Source organism: Dendrobates tinctorius, unplaced genomic scaffold (assembly GCF_039654945.1).
Source record: "Dendrobates tinctorius isolate UK_male_01 unplaced genomic scaffold, ASM3965494v1 ptg000022l, whole genome shotgun sequence".
Classification (NCBI taxonomy): Eukaryota; Metazoa; Chordata; class Amphibia; order Anura; family Dendrobatidae; genus Dendrobates; species Dendrobates tinctorius.
This window is the reverse complement of record NW_027361690.1, coordinates 49,730,014-49,748,555: the sequence shown is the minus strand read 5'-3', so window position 1 is coordinate 49,748,555 and position 18,542 is coordinate 49,730,014. Positions and strand designations below refer to the sequence as shown.

Here is an 18,542-nt window from a genome sequence, read left to right as displayed (position 1 = left end):
AATTAGGCGTGCAATAAAAAGATGGAAAACTGTAGTGTGTTATTTAATTAAAATACTTTTTTCTAGCTGTCTTTTTTAACCCATTAATAACTATAGGATTAGTAATGGATAGGCATCTTATTGATGAGGTTGGACAAAAATGACATCACAACTTTTTTTTGTTAAACATCATCTTTATTTAGCTTACAAATACGCATGAAAAAAATTGCATCAAATCCACGCTTACCAATGATACTAAGGCAATATAATGGAGACCCCCGGCTCTCTTTGAGGCTTCTATTTTACTGTGTATCTGTATGAGCACATGTTGATATTTGGGCAGGTAAACCGCTGCCTTCTTTCTGCTTGTTTTTTAAATTTTGGAGGATTTTCGGTCCTCTTTTAGTTGCTTTGCTGTTTAGTGTTAGGACCCTTGCATACCTTGGCTAAAATATCGACTAATACCTGACATTTTTATATGTATTTTTCTGCATTTTAGCTGTTTGTATTAATTACGGTTTCAACCTTTATATAAAAATGCTCATCATTATCACCAACTTGGTATAATTGACTGTAATCCTACAAAATCCCTGACTTTGCGTAATTGGCTTCAAAATAGCATCAATTCTTCTAGGTACAAATGGCGGTCGCACCAGATATTGAATTAGATTTTTTTTTTTGTTCATTCACATTTACATTTTGGTAGTAAAAGTAAACTTTTAAAACTTCTATTTGTGAAAATATTCTAACTTTTCCACAACTGCCTAAGTTTTGCACAGTACAGTATATGAACCTCTTCAGTTATAGACGACGAACAGAAATGGCATGAGTGAAGAGAAAATAAAAAAAACGGGAGATCTTGCAATCGAAAAACCAACAAAATGCATTTGCAAAAAAAGTTGCCTAAACCACATGTAGATTAGACAGATTGATGAGTAATTGCTTCCAGTTTGTAAATAAAATGTGATTTGCGCCGACCTTGAATGTATTGAACCATGTACCTCTGCTCTGTACGGTGTTATGAATGCGTGCAATCATAAAGGAGCATTGTAAGAACATACAACTCATCCTGGCCAGGGGCTGAGGCTTATGACAAGAGTATACAGATGAAATGCTTAGCTACTTACCGGTAGTGGTCTTTTGCTGAGCCCATGACAGCTCCACGAGAGAGGGGATCCGCCCTTCAGGGACAAAACCTACAGACATAAAAGGGCGGCACCTCTCCCCCGCATCAGTTGGATTACAGAGCATGAGTGGATCTCCCAGGTTAGTAGCAAAATATACAACACGTTAAACTAAATCTAACTTCCACACTTGTTTAAACTTAAAGCCCAGAAAGGCGCTCACCCACACGTGAAGGGAGGGAATATAAGGGTGCTGTCATGGGCTCCGAAAAACACAGCTACCGGTAAGTAGTTAAACATTTATTCGGTCTCCCGAATAACAGCACCACGTGAGAATTACAGAGATCTAAAGAATTTAGGGAGGGACCACTGCCTTAAGCACCCTTCTCCCAAATGTGAGATTAGAGGAGGCTCCCATATCCATATCAAGCCTATAATGTTTGAAGAACGTGGATGGAGAAGACCAAGTAGCCACCTTACATGTCCTCAATCGACACCTCTGACCTCTCAGCCCAGGACGCTGCCACGGCTCGTGTGGAGTGAGCCTTCAGGTCCTTCGGAACTGCATCGCCACTTGTTGTGTAGGCCAAAGAAATTGCCTCCCTAATCCATCTAGCTAAGGTGCTTTTGGAGACTAAGTCCTTTCCTAACTCCCTGAAAGGAGACAAAGAATTTGCCTTCTTCCAAGGGTCAGTTACTAAAATATAACCAAGTAAACACCTTCTAACATCTAATGAATGGAGTTTTCTTTTTGATTAACAGGGTTAAAGTAAAAGGAAGGAAGTACTATTTCCTGCAATCTGTGGAATTTGGAAGCTAATTTTGGCAGATACAAGGGATTCGGCCTTAAAGCAACCCTAACTTCTCTAAATTGGGTAAATGGTGGCTGCCTAGAAAGGGCCTGCATATCACTAACTCTCTGGGCCAAAGTCAGTGCAACTAAAAGGGCCATCTTGAGAGAAAGAATTCTTATCGGGCCCCCTCAATAGGTTCGAATGGAGCATCCGTCAACGCTGTTAGCACTAGATTCAAATCCCACGGAACTAACTTCTGCTTAGGCATAGGCCTAGATCTAGCCACTGCTCTATTAAACCTGGATACCCAATAATTGCCTGCTAGATCACAATTATACAGGGCTCCTAATGCAGACCCCTGAACTTCAAGGGTGCTCGTGGCCAGACCCATCTCTAAGCTCCTCTGCAGGAACTCCAACACTTGGCTTATCTTAACTTGCCCCCAATCTCCACCCCCGAGACAGACAGGAACTTGCTCCTGGTTCTGGCGTATGTTCTTGTCGTGGATGCCTTCCAACTTTTTAGCAAAGTATCTACTAGGCCCCGAGAAAACCCTTTCTCCCTTAGCAGTGCCCTTTCAAACTCCACGCCATTAGATGTAGATTGGACAGTCGTGGATGGAAGATCAGTCCATGTGAGATGAGATCTGGGAGCTCCGGGAGAACCCAAGGGTTGGTGATGGACATCTTTCTTAGCCAGGGAAACCACGGTCTTCTGGGCCAGAATGGAGCTATTAGAATCACAGATGCCCTGTCTTCCCATATCTTCCTTAGAACTAAAGGAATCAGGGCTATCAGTGGAAAGGCATATGCTAGCTTCAAGTCCCATGGGATCAGGAAAGCATCCACAGCATGTGGATCTTCTCTGGGGTTTAGGCTATGTGCACACGTATGCAGAAAATTTCTGCATAAAAACCGGACTCCTTCCCAGAAACCGCGCGCGTTTTGCCACGCGTCCCCAGATGCATAGAAAATAGCAAGAAATGCGGAATTTTCCGCGAAATTAATGAGTATGCTGCGTTTTTTACCGCAAAGCGTTTTTTTCACAGAAAAAAAACGCATCAATATGCACAAAAAGTGCAAAATGCATTAAAATGAATGGGAAGCTTCTTTTAAGCATTTTTTTGAGCGGATTTTTTGGTAAATCCGCAGGAAAAACGCTGTGTGTGAACACAGCCTTAAAGAACATAACTGACGCACTTTTCTATTCCCCATGTTGGCGAAAAGATCTATGTGCAGGGACCCACACATCTGCACAATTTGGTTAAAGACAGTCTGATTCAACACCCATTCTCCCTGCCTGAACTCGTTGCGGCTTATAAAACCAACTTTGACGTTCTCTTTTCCTTTTATATGCAGGGATGTTAATGACAGCAGTTGAGTTTCGGCAACCTGAAAAATATGATCCGTCACCTCCATCAAAGATCTGGACCGGGTTCCCACCCTGGTGGTTAATGTAGGGCACAGTTACTTGATTGCCTGAGAACACTCTGACATGCCGACCCTCCAGGGACATAAGGCGCTTTCTTAATGCCTGATCCACAACTAACAGCTCCTACAGGTTAGACGACCCATCCTGCTCAGTATGTGTCCACACCCACACCTCCCCCATATGAGCCCCCCAACCACTGGGGCTAGCATCCGTAGTAATAATCTGGGAGATCTGGTTTACTCAGGGAACCCCTTTTACAAAGGTTTGAGTAGTGTAACCACCAAAGCAGAGACTGTATGGTAGAGGGGGACAAAGAAAATTTCCTTTCTAGGCATCCTCCCAACTGACAATAATTATGTAAACACATCCCACTGCAGGGCCCTGGTATGGAATTGGGCCCAGCAAACAGCCAGAATGCAAGATATGAGTGAGCCCAGAAGAGACAGCGCCCCCCCCAAATGGACATAGATGGATTAATCACAGGACCAGATATCGGATACAGTCTACCTAGACCCTGGTAATAGACATTCCTGAACCCCAGAGTCCAGGACAAGACCCAGGAACTCCTGCATTTTCAGGGGCTGTAGACGTGACTTCTTGACATTAATAAGCCACCCAACTTCTCTAGAATAGACATCACCCCCTCCAAATGAATAGTGCAATGCTAGACTGAACGGCCCACAATCTAAAAATCATCTAGATAGGGAACTGCCAGGATATCTTGCTCATGAAGATGTGCCAAGGAAGTCTGCGATCACTTTAGTAAATACCCGAGGGGAAATGGTGAGGCCAAACAAAGGCTCTAAACTGGAAATAATTTATCACACCCCCCAGTGATACTGCCACCCTAAAGCTGGAGTCACATATAGCGACTCACCAGCGATCCCGACGATATCAACGTATCAGGATCGCTGGTAAGTCGCTATGTGATCGCTGGTGAGCTGTCAGACAGCTTCACCAGCGATCAGCACAGCAACGCCGAGCGCGCGGCGTCGCTGTGTACATTAGTTACCAGCTGCGTCCCTTAGATACCCGACGTGTACCTTAGTTACCAGCTCCCTGCATCAGCGCGCTGGTAACTAAGGTACACATCGGGTATCTAAGGGACGCCCGACCCTTAGATACCCAATGTGTACGTTAGTTACCAGCTGATCGCTGGTCTCCCGCCTGTCACAGGCAGCGATGCGTGCTGGCCAGCGACCAAAAAAATGTCCAGGGCTTTCCTGCAGCGATACCGGCAGAGGGGGCCGGTCGCTGATCGCTGTCACACACGCGATCTCGCTGGTGAGATCGCTGTTGTGTCACAAAACTTGACACGGGGCCTTAAGATACTGCTTGTAATCTGCATGTATTGGAATGTGATAGTAAGCTTCCTTAAGATCTAATACTACCATGAAGCAATCTTTAAAAAGCAGCTTTATTGCCGACCTCAGACACTCCATTTTAAAGAAACAGACCAACAAGAATCTATTCAGACCCCTCAGATTAATATTGGTCCGAAAGGAACTGTCTGGTTTCTTAGTTAGGAAGACGGGGGGAATAGAACCCCTTACCTCTGACGCAGGAACCTCTATCAAGACTGCCTTCTGCCGTAGTTCCCGGACCTCCGACTCCATCTGTTCTGCTGGTGACGAACGAGTGAGAGTTAACAAACCTGTCGTGAGGTACTCTCTGGAACTCTAATTTAAGTCCTGTGCTGATGATATTATGTATCCAAGCACTGTACAAAATTTTTGACCAGGCCGGGTAGAAGGCCGAAAGCCCCCCCCACCTGGGCTGGCGTCATTGGGGCGGTTTCCTGCGATCCTAGGAGGAACCAAAACATGTATCCTCTACCTTTCTTTTTGCCGTCGTCCTATTTACTCTTATCCCTAGACGCTAGACGACCTTCTACGGCTGTATCATCTCCTGCTGAAGTTACGTTTATATTAAAGGACCCACTAAGCTAGTGACCTTTTTGCTGTCCCCAGCCTTCTCCAAGAGCTCGTCCAACAATGGCCCAAACAGATGTACTCCTTTCCAAGGGATACTGCACAACTTGGATCTGGCCTGAAAGTCCCCCGGCCAACACTTCAGCCATAGGGCCCTACAGGCAGCATTAGAAAGGGCCGCAGCTCTTGCTGCCAGTCTGAGTCCACTAACGCATCTGACAAAAAAGCCACAGCCCCCTGGATCATGGGAAGGGACAGGATACGCTTTCTGGAAGCCTTATCCTTAAGTTGATCCCCCAACTGGTCCAACCACACCATTAACAACCTGTCTGTGCAGGTGGCAGCCACTGCCGGCCTAAGGGACCCTGCTGACATTTCCCTGATGCCCTTTAGGAAGACATATGCTTTCCTGACCCAACGGGTCCTTTAAATTCCCCATATCTTCAAATGGCAGTTAGGCCCTCCTGGATGCCTTAGCCACTGCTGCGTCCAGCTTAGGGGCTTTATCCCATGAGGAGGAGGTAGACTCCTCGAACGAGTATCTTCTCTTGAAGGCCAGAGGCAGAGAACCTTTTTCTGGCCTCTTCCATTCATGCAAGATTAGAGAACTGATCTTATTGTTCAGGGATCTGCAAACTTTTTCATCCAGACCCCAAAACATCATATCCTGCATGGACCTCTCCGGCCGGGGCTATACAATACCCATCGTATTATTGACTGCTTTTACTAGCCTCTTCACTTGGTCAAGTGGAAAGCAGGAATGGCTTGACTGGGCCTCCGGAGATGACAAAGATGAAGGTGATGAATCTGATACAATTTCCACAGAGTACCTACCAGATACTGACACAGTAGACCGGGACCTTCTTTTCCTTATAGACCAACTCCTGGGAAAGGGATCTTACTGAACTCCTGACCTCTGCTCTAACCATCTCTCTTAAACTGGATGCAAAGTCTGGAGTGTCCTCCGCCACCATCTATTGAATGCATGGCCGGCACAGCTTTTTCTCATAGTAGTCTGGTAGCGGGACTCCGCAAAACGCACACTCCCTGTGTTTGGCCTTAGAGGTACATTTTGACCCCTAGCAAAAAATGGAGAGATAAGGGGAAAAACTACATCAACAAGTGAACTTTCCCAAAGATCACTTACTAGTGCCTTGCTAATGAATGGTACCCATAATCCGCAGGGAACCTCTCAGCCAAAGGATCCTCCTTATGGGCTGGAGACTCATCCAGTCTACTGGAACTCCTCTGACTGGCTCTCCTGTCACCAATGTGATCAGCTGTCGCTGGGTGACTTTTACGTGGAGCTTCTCCGTGATTTACTTTTGCACCGGTGACTGCTGTTGCACCTGCTGCTCTAGTGACTCCATCTTGGATAGTAGGTCTAGAAACAACTAGCACCCACCAAGGCCCTCCTTAAACACTTACGGCAACTTCCCCTTTCGGTACCACCCCAGGCCGGGCCAGCAGGTCCTCCAAGTGGCCTGCCTGGTGCTTGCCATGCAGACCGCTGGCCTTGCCCCTTCCCCCACGACTACGCCCCTAACCCACGCGTAATGACCCCATACCTGGCCTCAGGGTGCATCGGATGCCAGCACGTGCCTCGGCAACACAGCGCGCCCCACCGCCAGAACCAACCGGGCCCCGCCAGTCACCAGACGAATCACCGTCGTGAGCCCAGAGGCAGCTCCAGGGACCGCACACCACCTTACCTACACCCTGGCGACGGACCAACACCAAGCCCACTCTCCCGCCGTCGCTCACACATGTAGTCCCCCCTGCACTGTGGTGCTTCCAGAACCCCAGACAAGTCCAGTCCGCGCTGCCCAAATAATAGATTTCCAAGACGTAGTAACAGTTAAGTGGTTTAATCTACGCGTTTCAGGGTGAATACCACCCCTTTCTCAGGAAAAAACCACTTAAAGCTTACATATGTTCTAACAGTACCTTGTTTAAATACATCCAGGATTCAAAAAAACAATGCTGTATTAACCCTTGATCAACTTTGACATGTGTCATCTGACTTCCTGGCGCCTGTTTTTTTGAATTCTGGATGTATTTAAGCAAGGTACTGTTGGAACATATGTACATTATATCTGGTATTTTCCTGAGGAAGGGGTGGTACTCACCCTGAAATGTGTAGATTAAACCACTTCTAAACTGTTACTACATCTTGGAAATTATTTGGGCAGCGCGGACTGGAATCTACATCTTCTCTGCAGTGTATTGTATTGTCGGGCCGTTGACCGACCTGTGGATCTGTGGCAGCCTCTCCATGTGCTTTAACCACCTAATACCAGGTGAGCAGCTTCCTACTTAAAAAGTGCTAACTTACTATCGGATAAGACCCTATTGCACTTTGTGTCTCCCTTGCTTCATCTATCAGAACCCCAGACAGGCAGAGGCAGGGGACTTTTTCCATATCGACCCATTATACAGGGAAAAGACAGCAATATTGAAATGATAGTTTATTGTTACAAAAGTACCTTATTAAAAGTATTTATCCCAAAAGGGTATTACCATATGAACACTACTTTATACAACCTACAAATTTGACGAAAAATACACAACAGAAAAGTCCACATATATAACATACTAAACATATACATACAGTTCACATATGTACAAATGCTCAGTAAACTATGGTTTAAAAAAAAGCGTTAAACAGAAGAGAAAGATGCCTCTGCAAAAAAGGGCGTTATACCTGAGCATTAGATTGCAATATTGTATGATGACCGGTCGTGTGCAGGTTAACCTCCAGTAAGTTCTGGCACCAAATACCTGGCCATCTGAGCGATCATTTGGTCAGCAGCCATTGCATACTCATGGACAACCTAACTATTTCTAATAAACTCCGAAGTCCCCCATTTTATAGTTTGATGTCCACTATTAAATAACGCTAAAGATTTAGTGGGAAAATATAAATGCATGTCAAGTTATGAGCTTTTTCCGTGTATATGTCCGGCTTACGGGACGTTTTGCAGATACGTGGCTGAAAGAAGAGTCCTCCATGTTGATAGCGTTACGATCTGGTGTTTTAACTTCAGGGGTACTATTTTGGGAGTCACAATCTGTAAAGACAAAACAATTATGATACAGAGTTATAATTAAAGAAGTTGGAAAGACAAGGGGCACAATGTGAAAATCATGCAGAAAGAGAAGTCCTTCCCATATTGTTGGAAGGCTCTCCAGGCCCCAAATCTCAAATACTGGTAGTCCCAAGTCTCGGTGCAACTGCCAAGCCACTCACAGGCTTGGCTTCCTAGGAGACTAACACTTATATAGTATAATATTGTAGTATTGCAGGTTACAGATCAAGTGATCAAAGGTTAAATTCTCTGAAGGATCTAAAACATTAAAGTAAAAAATAAAACGGTTTTTAAAAATGTAAAATCACCACATTTTCTACAGTTTAAAAATACAAAAATAAAATCTGGTATTGTAAAATCTATAAAAGTCTGATCAATATATTTTAGCGTAATCTAAACGTAGTTCGTAAATTTGTCGTTGTGAGTGGGCTGTTTTTAATTATACCAATTTAGAGTACATACAAAGTTTTGTTCACTTTTTATTGTGTTTTTACAAACTGAAGTGAGATTTAAAAAAAAAATACAAAATCTGGTAATTTTTTTTCTCTTTAAAAGGTGTTTACCATACGGATTAATTAGTTACATATTTTGATGTACCTGACTTTTACTTGAACCAGCGATCATCAAATAGCTTGTACTATATACAGGAAAAATCATGGTCTCTAAAGGAGATCTCAACCTGCGCTTCACATCAGAATCAAAACACAGTGGATGGAGGCTTTCAGCAAACCCTCAGCTGCCATAGAAACCCACTAATGACCCGTGATTGTAAGAAGGTAGGCCACGGGAGCCGATGTGTGTGAGAAATAGCAACTGCTCCATTTAAATGCCCCATTCTCAAGTTGTGGTATACACTGTACATGAACTGGAGCAGCTATGTATGGTCAGATAGAGCCATTACACAGGACACAGCAAGGGAACATAAGATTATATCAGCACGGGAACATTTTGTTTTTTTTTTTAAAGGGAATCTGTCACCTATTTTTTCATATATAAGATGAGGCCACCACCATCAGGGGCTTATCTACAGCATTACAGAATGCTGTAGATAAGCCCCTGATGTAACCTGAAAGAGAAGAGAAACGAGTTATATTATACTCACTCAGGGGCGCAGAGCAGTGCGACGGAGCCGCGACGTGAAACAAAGAAGAGGAAGTCATCGCTAGAAGATGGGAGGCGCCGAACCGGACCGCGACAACCTCCGGACCCAGACCACCCCTGCTATAGATAAGCCCGATGGCTGTGGCCTCATCTTACATACGAAAAAATAGGTGACAGATTCACTTTAAACACATCCAGTTGGAAAACGTAATATTATTTCAAGATCTATTAAAGTGTACTTTATGATGCACCAGTGAAGATCCCTGCTGCCAAGTATGTGGTCTCCAAAGACTGTTCCTTGGTCTCTGGTAATATTCAATTCTCTTAAGCGTTACCTTTTGCATGCAACACATTCACAGGCGATTCTGCTGTGTATCTGTGCATGCGCTGTGCAAGTTAGGCTGTGTGCCCACGTTGCGTTTTTTAAGCATTTGTCGCTGCGGAAATGCTTAAAAACGCTAGGCAAAACGCATCCCAAGCAATCCTATGGGATTCCGCAATTGCTGTGCCAATACTGCGGATTTATCAGCTGCGGAATCGATTGCATAGCGGAAAAATCCGTAGCATGTCCATTAATTTTGAGGAATCGCGGCGATTCTGCCGCCATAGGATTGCATTGAAACACTCACTTTACGCATGTGGCTATGCCCACCATGCGTAAAGTGAGCGCTTCATGTGCAGATGGTACCCAGGGTCTGGAGGAGACCATATTCCTGTAAAAAACAGAATTAAAATAAAAAATAGGGACATACTTACCATCTGTCGGCCCCCCGGAGTCCTCAGCGGTGCACTTGGTGCTGCCAGCAACTTCCCTTCCCAGGGATGCATTGCGAGAATCACCCCAGATGACGTCGCGGTTGCGTGACAGCTACGTCATCAGAGGTCATTTGCGCAATGCATCCCTGGGAACGGAACTTGCTGGCAGCGCTGCGTGCACCGCTGAGGACTCCGGGGGCCGACAGAGGGTAAGTATATCTATTGATGCTGCATGACAAGTAAGGCTAACCTGTCAATCACTTTTCTAAGCGATGCTTCAAATAGCTTGGAAAAGCGCTAGCATTCTGCAAGCTAAATACGCTTGCAAAACGTTTGTGTTTTGCGGGAAACGCATGCGAATTCCGCATGCGTTTTACACGCGGCGGGGAGTTGCAGAAATGCTGCATTTATATCCTGGCTGCTGCATTCACTCTTTACACTCCATCCATGTCGGCTCCTCTGTCCTTTCCTCTCCCCAAGGAATAGCAATCATGCTCTTTTCACATTGCTAAACAGCACAGATCCATTTATTCGCACCATACAACACATGAAACGCTCTCACAAATCACTTCACCATCTGCTCACTTTTTCTATCCCTCCTTCTCCTAGTCGCTGGAGATCTCTCCCAATCCCGGCCCCTCATGTTATAGTAAGTTGAACCCCTCAACTGCTACACTCAGAAACCCCTCTAATCTTATTAATATTCCCTGCATGCCTTCTATCTCTTAATTGTGCCCTTTGGAATTCTCGCTTAGTTTGTAATAAACTCTCCTTCATCCATGACCTCTTCCTTTCCGATTCTCTTAACCTTCTGGCTCTTACTGAAACCTGGATCCAGCAGTCAGACACCACCACTGCTGCTGCTCTTTCATATGGTGGACTACACTTCTCTCATACCCCAAGATCGAACAACAGAGCAGGTGGAGGCGTTGGTCTGCTATCACCCAAATGTACCTTTCAGGTTATCCATCAAGTACAGTCACTTGTCTTCCCTTCTTTCGAGGTCCATGCTGTCAGACTCTACCACCTCTTCTCTATGCAAGTGGCGGTGGTTTATCGTCCTCTGGGCCCCTCCCATCAGTTTCTGGATCATTTTGCCACCTGTCTTCAACTATCTCTCCTGTGACATCCCCACCCTCATCATGGGAGACTTCAACATTCCCACTGCCCTTCCCCTCTCACCATCTGTTTCTCACATTTTATCTCTAACCTCCTCTTTCGGCCTTTCGCAGCATACTAACGCCCCCACGCATGAAGACGGAAACTTCACCCGCTCTCTGACCACAACCTTCTATCATTCGCTATCAAGAACTGCTATCACGCCCAGGTCACACCCACTTTCCACACTTTCAGAAACATACAAGGCCATTAACACCAAGAAACTTAAGAACTTGCAGTCATCATTGGCCCCTATCTCCTTCCCTCTCATGTCCTGATTCTGCATTGAAGCATTACAATGAAACACTTCAAAGTGCCCTGGATGAAACAGCACCTCCTATACATAGCACAACTAGGCACAGACGGCGACAACCTTGGCACACGATGCAAACACACTTCCTACAGCGGTGCTTCAGGTGTGCCGAACATCTGTGGAGAAAATCCAAATCTACCCAAAGATTTCATCCATTATAAGTTTATGCTTAAAACATACAAATACTGCCATTCACTTCTCAAAACAAACCTATTTCAACACTCTCATCACCTCACTATCCAATAGCCCGAAACATCTCTGACACCTTTCATTGCCTACTCAACCCAAGAGTGCAGGCCCCAACCATGGATTTCCATGCTGACGATCTGGCTAATTATTTCAAAGAAAAAATTGACCATATCCAACAGGAAATTATCTCCCAATCCCCTCATACCATGCACGGTCCTCCCTCCCCCACTGCATGCAAGTGGTAGTTCGAGAAGATGCAAAGAGCCTGATTACTTCTGTTACTGGTTCAAAATCAGAGTGAGCTCTCTGATTTTGAACCAGTAACAGAAGTAATCAGGCTCCTTGCATCTTCTCGAACTACCACTTGGACCAATGGACCCCAATCCATCACATCTCCTCCAGTCCCTTTCACATGCTGTCACCACTCACCTAACTAAAATATTTAACCTCTCTCTCTTCCGGTATCTTTCCTTCCTCATTTAAGCATGCCATCATACAGCCATTACTTAAAAACCATCCCTCAACCAAAACAGTGCCGCTAACTATAGCCCTGTCTCTAATCTTCCCTTCATCTCTAAACTCCTGGAACGCCTGGTCCACACCAGTCTTATCCGCTATCTCTCAGATAACTCTCTCCTCGACCTTCTACAATCCAGTTTCCTCTATCTACACTCTACTGAAACTGCCCTCACTAAAGTCTCTAATTATCTTCTAACAGCTAAATTTAATGGTCACTACTCCATGCTAATTCTCTTGGATCTCTCCGCAGCATTTGACACTGTGGAAAATCAGCACCTCCTCACTATGCTCCATTCCATTGGCCTCAAGGACACCGTTCTCTCTTGGTTCTCCTCCTGTCTCTCTGACTGCTCCTTTACTGTATCTTTTGCTGATTCCTCCTCCTCTCATCTTCCCTTTAGGCTATGTCCACACGTAGCAGAAAATTTCTGCTTAAAAATCGGACTCCCTTCCCAGAAACCGCACGTTTTTTTCTGAAACATAGAAATAGCCAGAAATGCGGAAAAATCTGCAAAATTAATGAGCATGCTGTGTATTTTACCGCAAAGCGTTTTTTTGCGGTAAAAAATGCATCACTATGCACTAAAAGTGCAAAATGCATAGAAATGGGAAGCTTATTTTTAGCGTTTGAGCGGATTTTTTTGGCAAAAACACTAAAAAACGCTGTGTGCGCACACAGCCTTACTGTTGGGGTTTCTCAAGGATTGGTTCTAGGCTCCCTCCTCTTCTCTTTGTATACTGCCCCTATTGGTCAAGCAATCAGTAGATTTGGGTTCCAGTACCATCTCTATGCTGATGACACCCAATTATACACTTCTGATCTCACGCCTGCCTTTTTGGAAAACACCAGCGATTGTCTTACCGTTGTTTCCAACATCATGTCCTCCCTCTATCTGAAACTGAACCTGTCAAACTGAACTCCTCGTGTTTCCTCCCTCTACTAACCTACCTATGCCCGACATTGCCATTTCCGTGTGTGGTTCCACCATTACTCCCCCAGCAACATGCCCGCTGTCTTGGGGTCATACTTGATTCCCAGCTTTCATTCACCCCCCACATCCAATCACTGGCTCGCTCTTGTTATCTGCACCTCAAAAACATTTCTAGAATTCGACCCTTTCTTACTTTCGACTTTGCAAAAATCGTAGTTACTTACCGATAACGGTATTTCTCTGATCCCATGACGGCACCACGAAGAGAGAGGGATCCGCCCTCAGGGACAGGAAACCTACAGATGAAAAAGGCGGTACCTCTCTCCCACATCAGTTGGTTTACAGAGCATTACACAGAACTCTCAGCTGCAACTCAAACTGTTATAAAAAAATCCAACATTAATCAAATTAAGCTTAACAAAGGCATCGCGTGGCTAAGTACTAATGCTAACTAACTCACTCTTATGTGCACACCTGTGTGTGTGAAAGGGAGAGGATGTACGGGTACCGTCATGGGATCAGAGAAATACCGTTATCGATAAGTAACTACGATTTTCTCTTTCCCCCATGACGGCACCACGGAGAGAATTACAAAGATTGTACATCTAGGGAGGGACCACCGCCTCCAGAACCCTTTTCCCAAAGGTGAGATCTGAAGAGGAGGTCAAGTCTAGACGGTAATGTTTGAAAAATGTAGAGGGGGAAGACCAAGTGGCAGCTCTACATATCTGATCTATTGAAGCGCCGGCTTTCTCTGCCCAGGATGATGCCACTGCCCTGGTTGAGTGGGCCCTTACGTCCTCCGGTATGGCCGCCCCGAGAGAGGAGTAGGATAGGGTGATGGCTTCTCTTTTCCACCTCGCCAGTGTGGCCTTCGATGCTTTTTGACCCTTCCGAGGACCCTGAAAGCGAACAGAGCCCTATCCTTCCTAAATTCCCTCGTGGTTGTTAAATATTGGACCAGGCATCTTTTTACATCTAAAGTGTGCAATACCTCTTCTGTTTTGTTTTTGGGATTGGGGCAGAAAGAGGGTAGGGAAATTTCCTGGGTCCTATGAAACTGACAACACCTTGGGGAGATATGCTGGGTCGGTTTTAAGAATTACTCTATCATCCAGAATTTGCGTGAAGGGTGCATGGGCAGACAGAGCTTGCATGTCACTAATACGGCGGGCAGAAGTTAAGGCAACGAGGAGGGAAGTCTTAAGTGACAATATTTTTAAGGGAGCCTCCGCTAGGGGTTCGAAGGGAGATTTGGTTAGTGCGTTTAGCACCAGGTTTAGATCCCAGGGTGGGGTGGTGTGTAGAGGGATCGGCCTGGACCTACTTGAGGCTCTAATGAATCTCATAATCCATCTATTTTTGGCTAGGTCATGGTTATACAGAGCTCCCAAGGCCGCCACCTGTACTTTCAAGGTGCTGGTAGCTAACCCCTTTTCCAACCCCCTCTGAAGGAATTCCAGAATCTTGGCTACAGGGATTTCGCCAGTTGGGTAAGAGCCTGACACTGACATGAACTTCTTCCACACTTTGCCATATGCTTTGGTGGTTACTGGCTTTCTACTTTGCAGTAGTGTGGATACCAAGTTTGACGAGAAGCCCTTGCTACTTAAGAGCTCCCTCTCAAAAGCCAAGCTGTCATGTGTAGATTATTTAAGTTAGGGTTATACACTGGTCCCTGGGATAGCAGGTCTGGAGTTTCTGGTAGAACCCAGGGATCCGTTACGGACATTCTTCTCAGCTAGGAGAACCAAATTCTCCATGGCCAGAAGGGCGCTATTACCACTACCGTTGCCTTGTCTTCACGTATTTTTCTCAGTACTAAGGGGATGAGAGATATTGGTGGGAAGGCGTAGGCCAGCTGATAACCCCAGGGTATCGTGAAAGCGTCTAGCGCTACAGGGCCCCCCCCGGGGATCGATTGAGCAGAAGGTTTCCAGCTTCCGGTTCTGACTGTTCGCAAATAAGTATTTGTGGCCGGCCCCAGAGTTTCACGATCTGGTTGAAGATTAGCTGGCTTAGTTCCCACTCCCCCTGTATTAGACGTGTTCTGCTTAAAAAGTCCGCCGTTCGATTTTCTGCACCTTTTATGTGAAGGGCTGTCAGGGACTCTAGATTGTGCTCTGCCAGGTGGAAGATGGATTTTGTTACCTCCATCAGTGGTCGAGATTTGGTGCCCCCCCTGGTGGTTTAGGTATGCCACCACTACCTGGTTGTCTGAGAAGACCCTTGCGTGATGGGAACGAAGGGAGTCCAGAAAATGATTGAGAGCTAGTTTTACTGCCAGCAGCTCCCTCATATTTGAGGAAGCGGAATTTCTTCCCTGGTCCCAGGCCCCCTGTGCCACTTGGTTGTCCAGATGTGCACCCCACCCCCAGGGGTTTGCGTCTGTAGTTAGGATCTTTGTCGCAGGCAATGTCCAAGGAACCCCCTTGACTAGGTTGGCTGGAATTGTCCACCACGTTAAGGAATGTTTCGTCTCTGGTGAGATGTTTAACTGCATGTCTAAATTCTCGTGTAGGGAAGTGTTTGCATTTAATATTTCCCATTGTAAGTCTCGAGTATGGCTCTGAGCCCACTGAACTGCTGGCATGCAGGCTGTCATGGATCCTAACAGTGACATCGCTTTTCTCAGGGTAGTGTTTGGGGAGGCTATCATTTGTGACATCATTTGTGTCATTTTTTTGAACCTTTGCCTGCGGCAGATAACATTTCTGTTCGATTAAATCCAGTGTTATCCCCAAATACTCCTGTACCTGACTTGGTACGAGTTTGGACTTGGGAAAGTTCAGCATCCACCCTAGACTCAGTAGGGACCTCATGACTATGTCCAATTGTTGTTTGCAGTGGTGAGAGGTGACCCCTATTAAGAGATCATCCAGGTATGGGACTATCAGAATGTTTTGCTCTCTTATATGGGCCATTACCTCTGACATTACCTTTGTAAATACCCTTGGAGCAATGGCTAGCCCGAAGGGGAGGGCTCTGAACTGAAAATGTTTTAACTCCCCCCTGAATCGTCACCGCCACTCTGAGTTATTTCCTGTGGTCTCTGTGGATAGGCACATGATAATATGCGTCCCTCAAGTCTAATACGGCCATGAAGCAAGATGGGGGAAGCATTTTTATACAAGATTTTATCGTCTCCATTTTGAAGTGCTGAATTTCTAGAAATTTGTTCAGCCTTTTCAGATTTATGATCACCCTGTACGAACCGTCTGGTTTCTTGCAAAGGAAAAGAGGGGAGTAGAAGCCTTTGCCCCTGTCTTGGTAGGGGAATTCTTGTAACACGTTTTTCTCCCTTAGGTTCGCTATCTCTTGTTGTAGAGCAAGCTGCTCTTGTGATGTCCTTTGAGGGGTTATTACGAAAGAGCTGTTTGGGAGGTAAATGAATTTTAGCCTCAGACTTTCCTTTATTATGTCCAGTATCCAAGAACTCGCGGATATTTTCTCCCAGGCCTGGAGAAAGTATGATAATCTTCCCTCGACCCGGGGAGTCCCTTCATTGTGGCTTTTTGTTGTCGGGGGGTTTGTTAAACATAAAGTCTTTACTCTTGTTCCTTCAGTCCTCCCAACCTTCCTTGTTCCCTTTTGGGGGCTTCCGCTGCATAAACCTTCTATTCCGAAAGGGTCGTTTGTATGACTGGCTGGGGAACCCGGGAAAGGATTTTTTCTTGTCCCCGGCCTTGTCTAAGATGTCGTCCAGTATTGGGCCAAACAAGAATTCCCCCTCGCACGGGATTGCGCACAATTTGTCTTTCGTCTGCAAATCTCCCGGCCAGCATTTCAGCCATAAGGCGCGTTTTGCGGCATTTGAAAAGGCCGCTGTCCTGGCTGCCAGTCTGGTTGAGTCTACCGACGCATCCGCCAGAAACGTTGCTGCTCCCTTCATTACGGAAACTGACCTCTGTATCGTTTCCCTCGGGACCTTCTCCTTTGAGAATCTAAATGGTCCAGCCATACCATCAGGGCCCGTGCCGTACATGTGGTTGTTATTGCTGGTTTTAGCCCCTCTCCTGCTACTTCCGAAGCACTTTTTAAGAAAGTTTCAGCCGCCTTATCCATTGGGTCCTTCAGGGTGCCCATGTCTTCAAAGGGCAGGGCAAACTTTTTAGAGGCTTTTGTGACCGCTACATCTAATTTAGGAGCTTTGTTCCAAAAGGAGCAGGCAGGGTCATCAATGGGGTATTTTCTCTTTGGTGTTAGGACTTTTTTGTCTGGCTTTTTCCACTCTTGCTTGATGAGGGAGTGGATTTTCTCGTTAATCGGGAAAGCCCTCCGTTTCTTTTGCTCTAGCCCTCCGAACATTATATCTTGGGCTGTTTTCTTGGGCCGTTCGTCTACCAGCCCCATAGTTGTCCTCACGGCCTTTACCAGGGCGTCAGTCTCCTCAATGGGAAAGCAGCTGCGTCCCCCTTGTGAGGATGACGAAGAGGATTGGGAGGATGATGAATCACTTGAGTCGGATAGTTCGATTCCCGACTCAGGGATGCTCGACTCTAGGGATCTATGCCTGGACTGGCGTTTCTTCTTTGAGGTCCTGGCGCCCTTAAGGGCGCCTTCGATCTGAGTTTTTATTAATGCTTTGAGGTCTAAGGCAAACCCCGGGGATTCCTCTTGTATTGTCTGCTCTATGCAAGCCGCACAGAGCTTTTTCTCCCATTTAGGGGGTAGTTCCTCCGTGCATATAGCACATACTACGTGTTTAGATTTGGTAGTGCATTTACGCCCCTGAAAAAGAAAAATTAATAGTCGCAAATTAGCAGACGGCATTCACAGAGATCACTCACCCTCCTGTGGAACGAACGATACCGTCTCGGGCATAGGGATTATCTCCACTGCTGAATCCACTTCTGGCTGTGCTGCCATAGTGGAGATTTGGCTGCGCCGCGATCTCGTGTGACCGCTGCTGCTGGGAAGAGTCGCTGTTGGCGCTGTTCGTGCGTTTGCTGTGGTCCGCCGGAAGTCTCACGCATGCGCACCGCGCGATCAACCAGCGGTGCACCGGGCTTCCCTTGAGCTGACATGTCGCGCGCGCGCGCCCCCATCCTCTGTTGTAGCGCGCGTCCGGCGCCGGTTTCCTGCGGCCTCCCGGCGCTGCATACCTGGCTCCGGTGGCCGCCGGTGCCTTATTGCCGGTCTGGATCGGTCCCCGGAATCCTGCGACGACTTCCAGGTACGAGCTGTAGGTTCCCCGTCAGGGACAGGAAACCAACTGATGTGGGA

The 18,542-nt window shown here is 46.2% G+C and overlaps 1 protein-coding gene across 2 annotated transcripts in view; it reads right to left on the bottom strand.

The window, feature by feature from the left end:
- Positions 1-7,712: 7,712 nt before the first annotated feature.
- The window catches only part of TICRR (TOPBP1 interacting checkpoint and replication regulator), a 123,922-nt gene continuing 113,092 nt past the window's right edge, over positions 7,713-18,542 (bottom strand). For both annotated transcript variants that reach the window (XM_073568701.1, XM_073568700.1), the window contains exon 22: positions 7,713-8,330. In XM_073568701.1, coding sequence (XP_073424802.1) covers positions 8,191-8,330 — 140 coding nt within the window. In that variant the 3' untranslated portion in view covers positions 7,713-8,190. The remainder of the gene's footprint in view (positions 8,331-18,542) is intronic.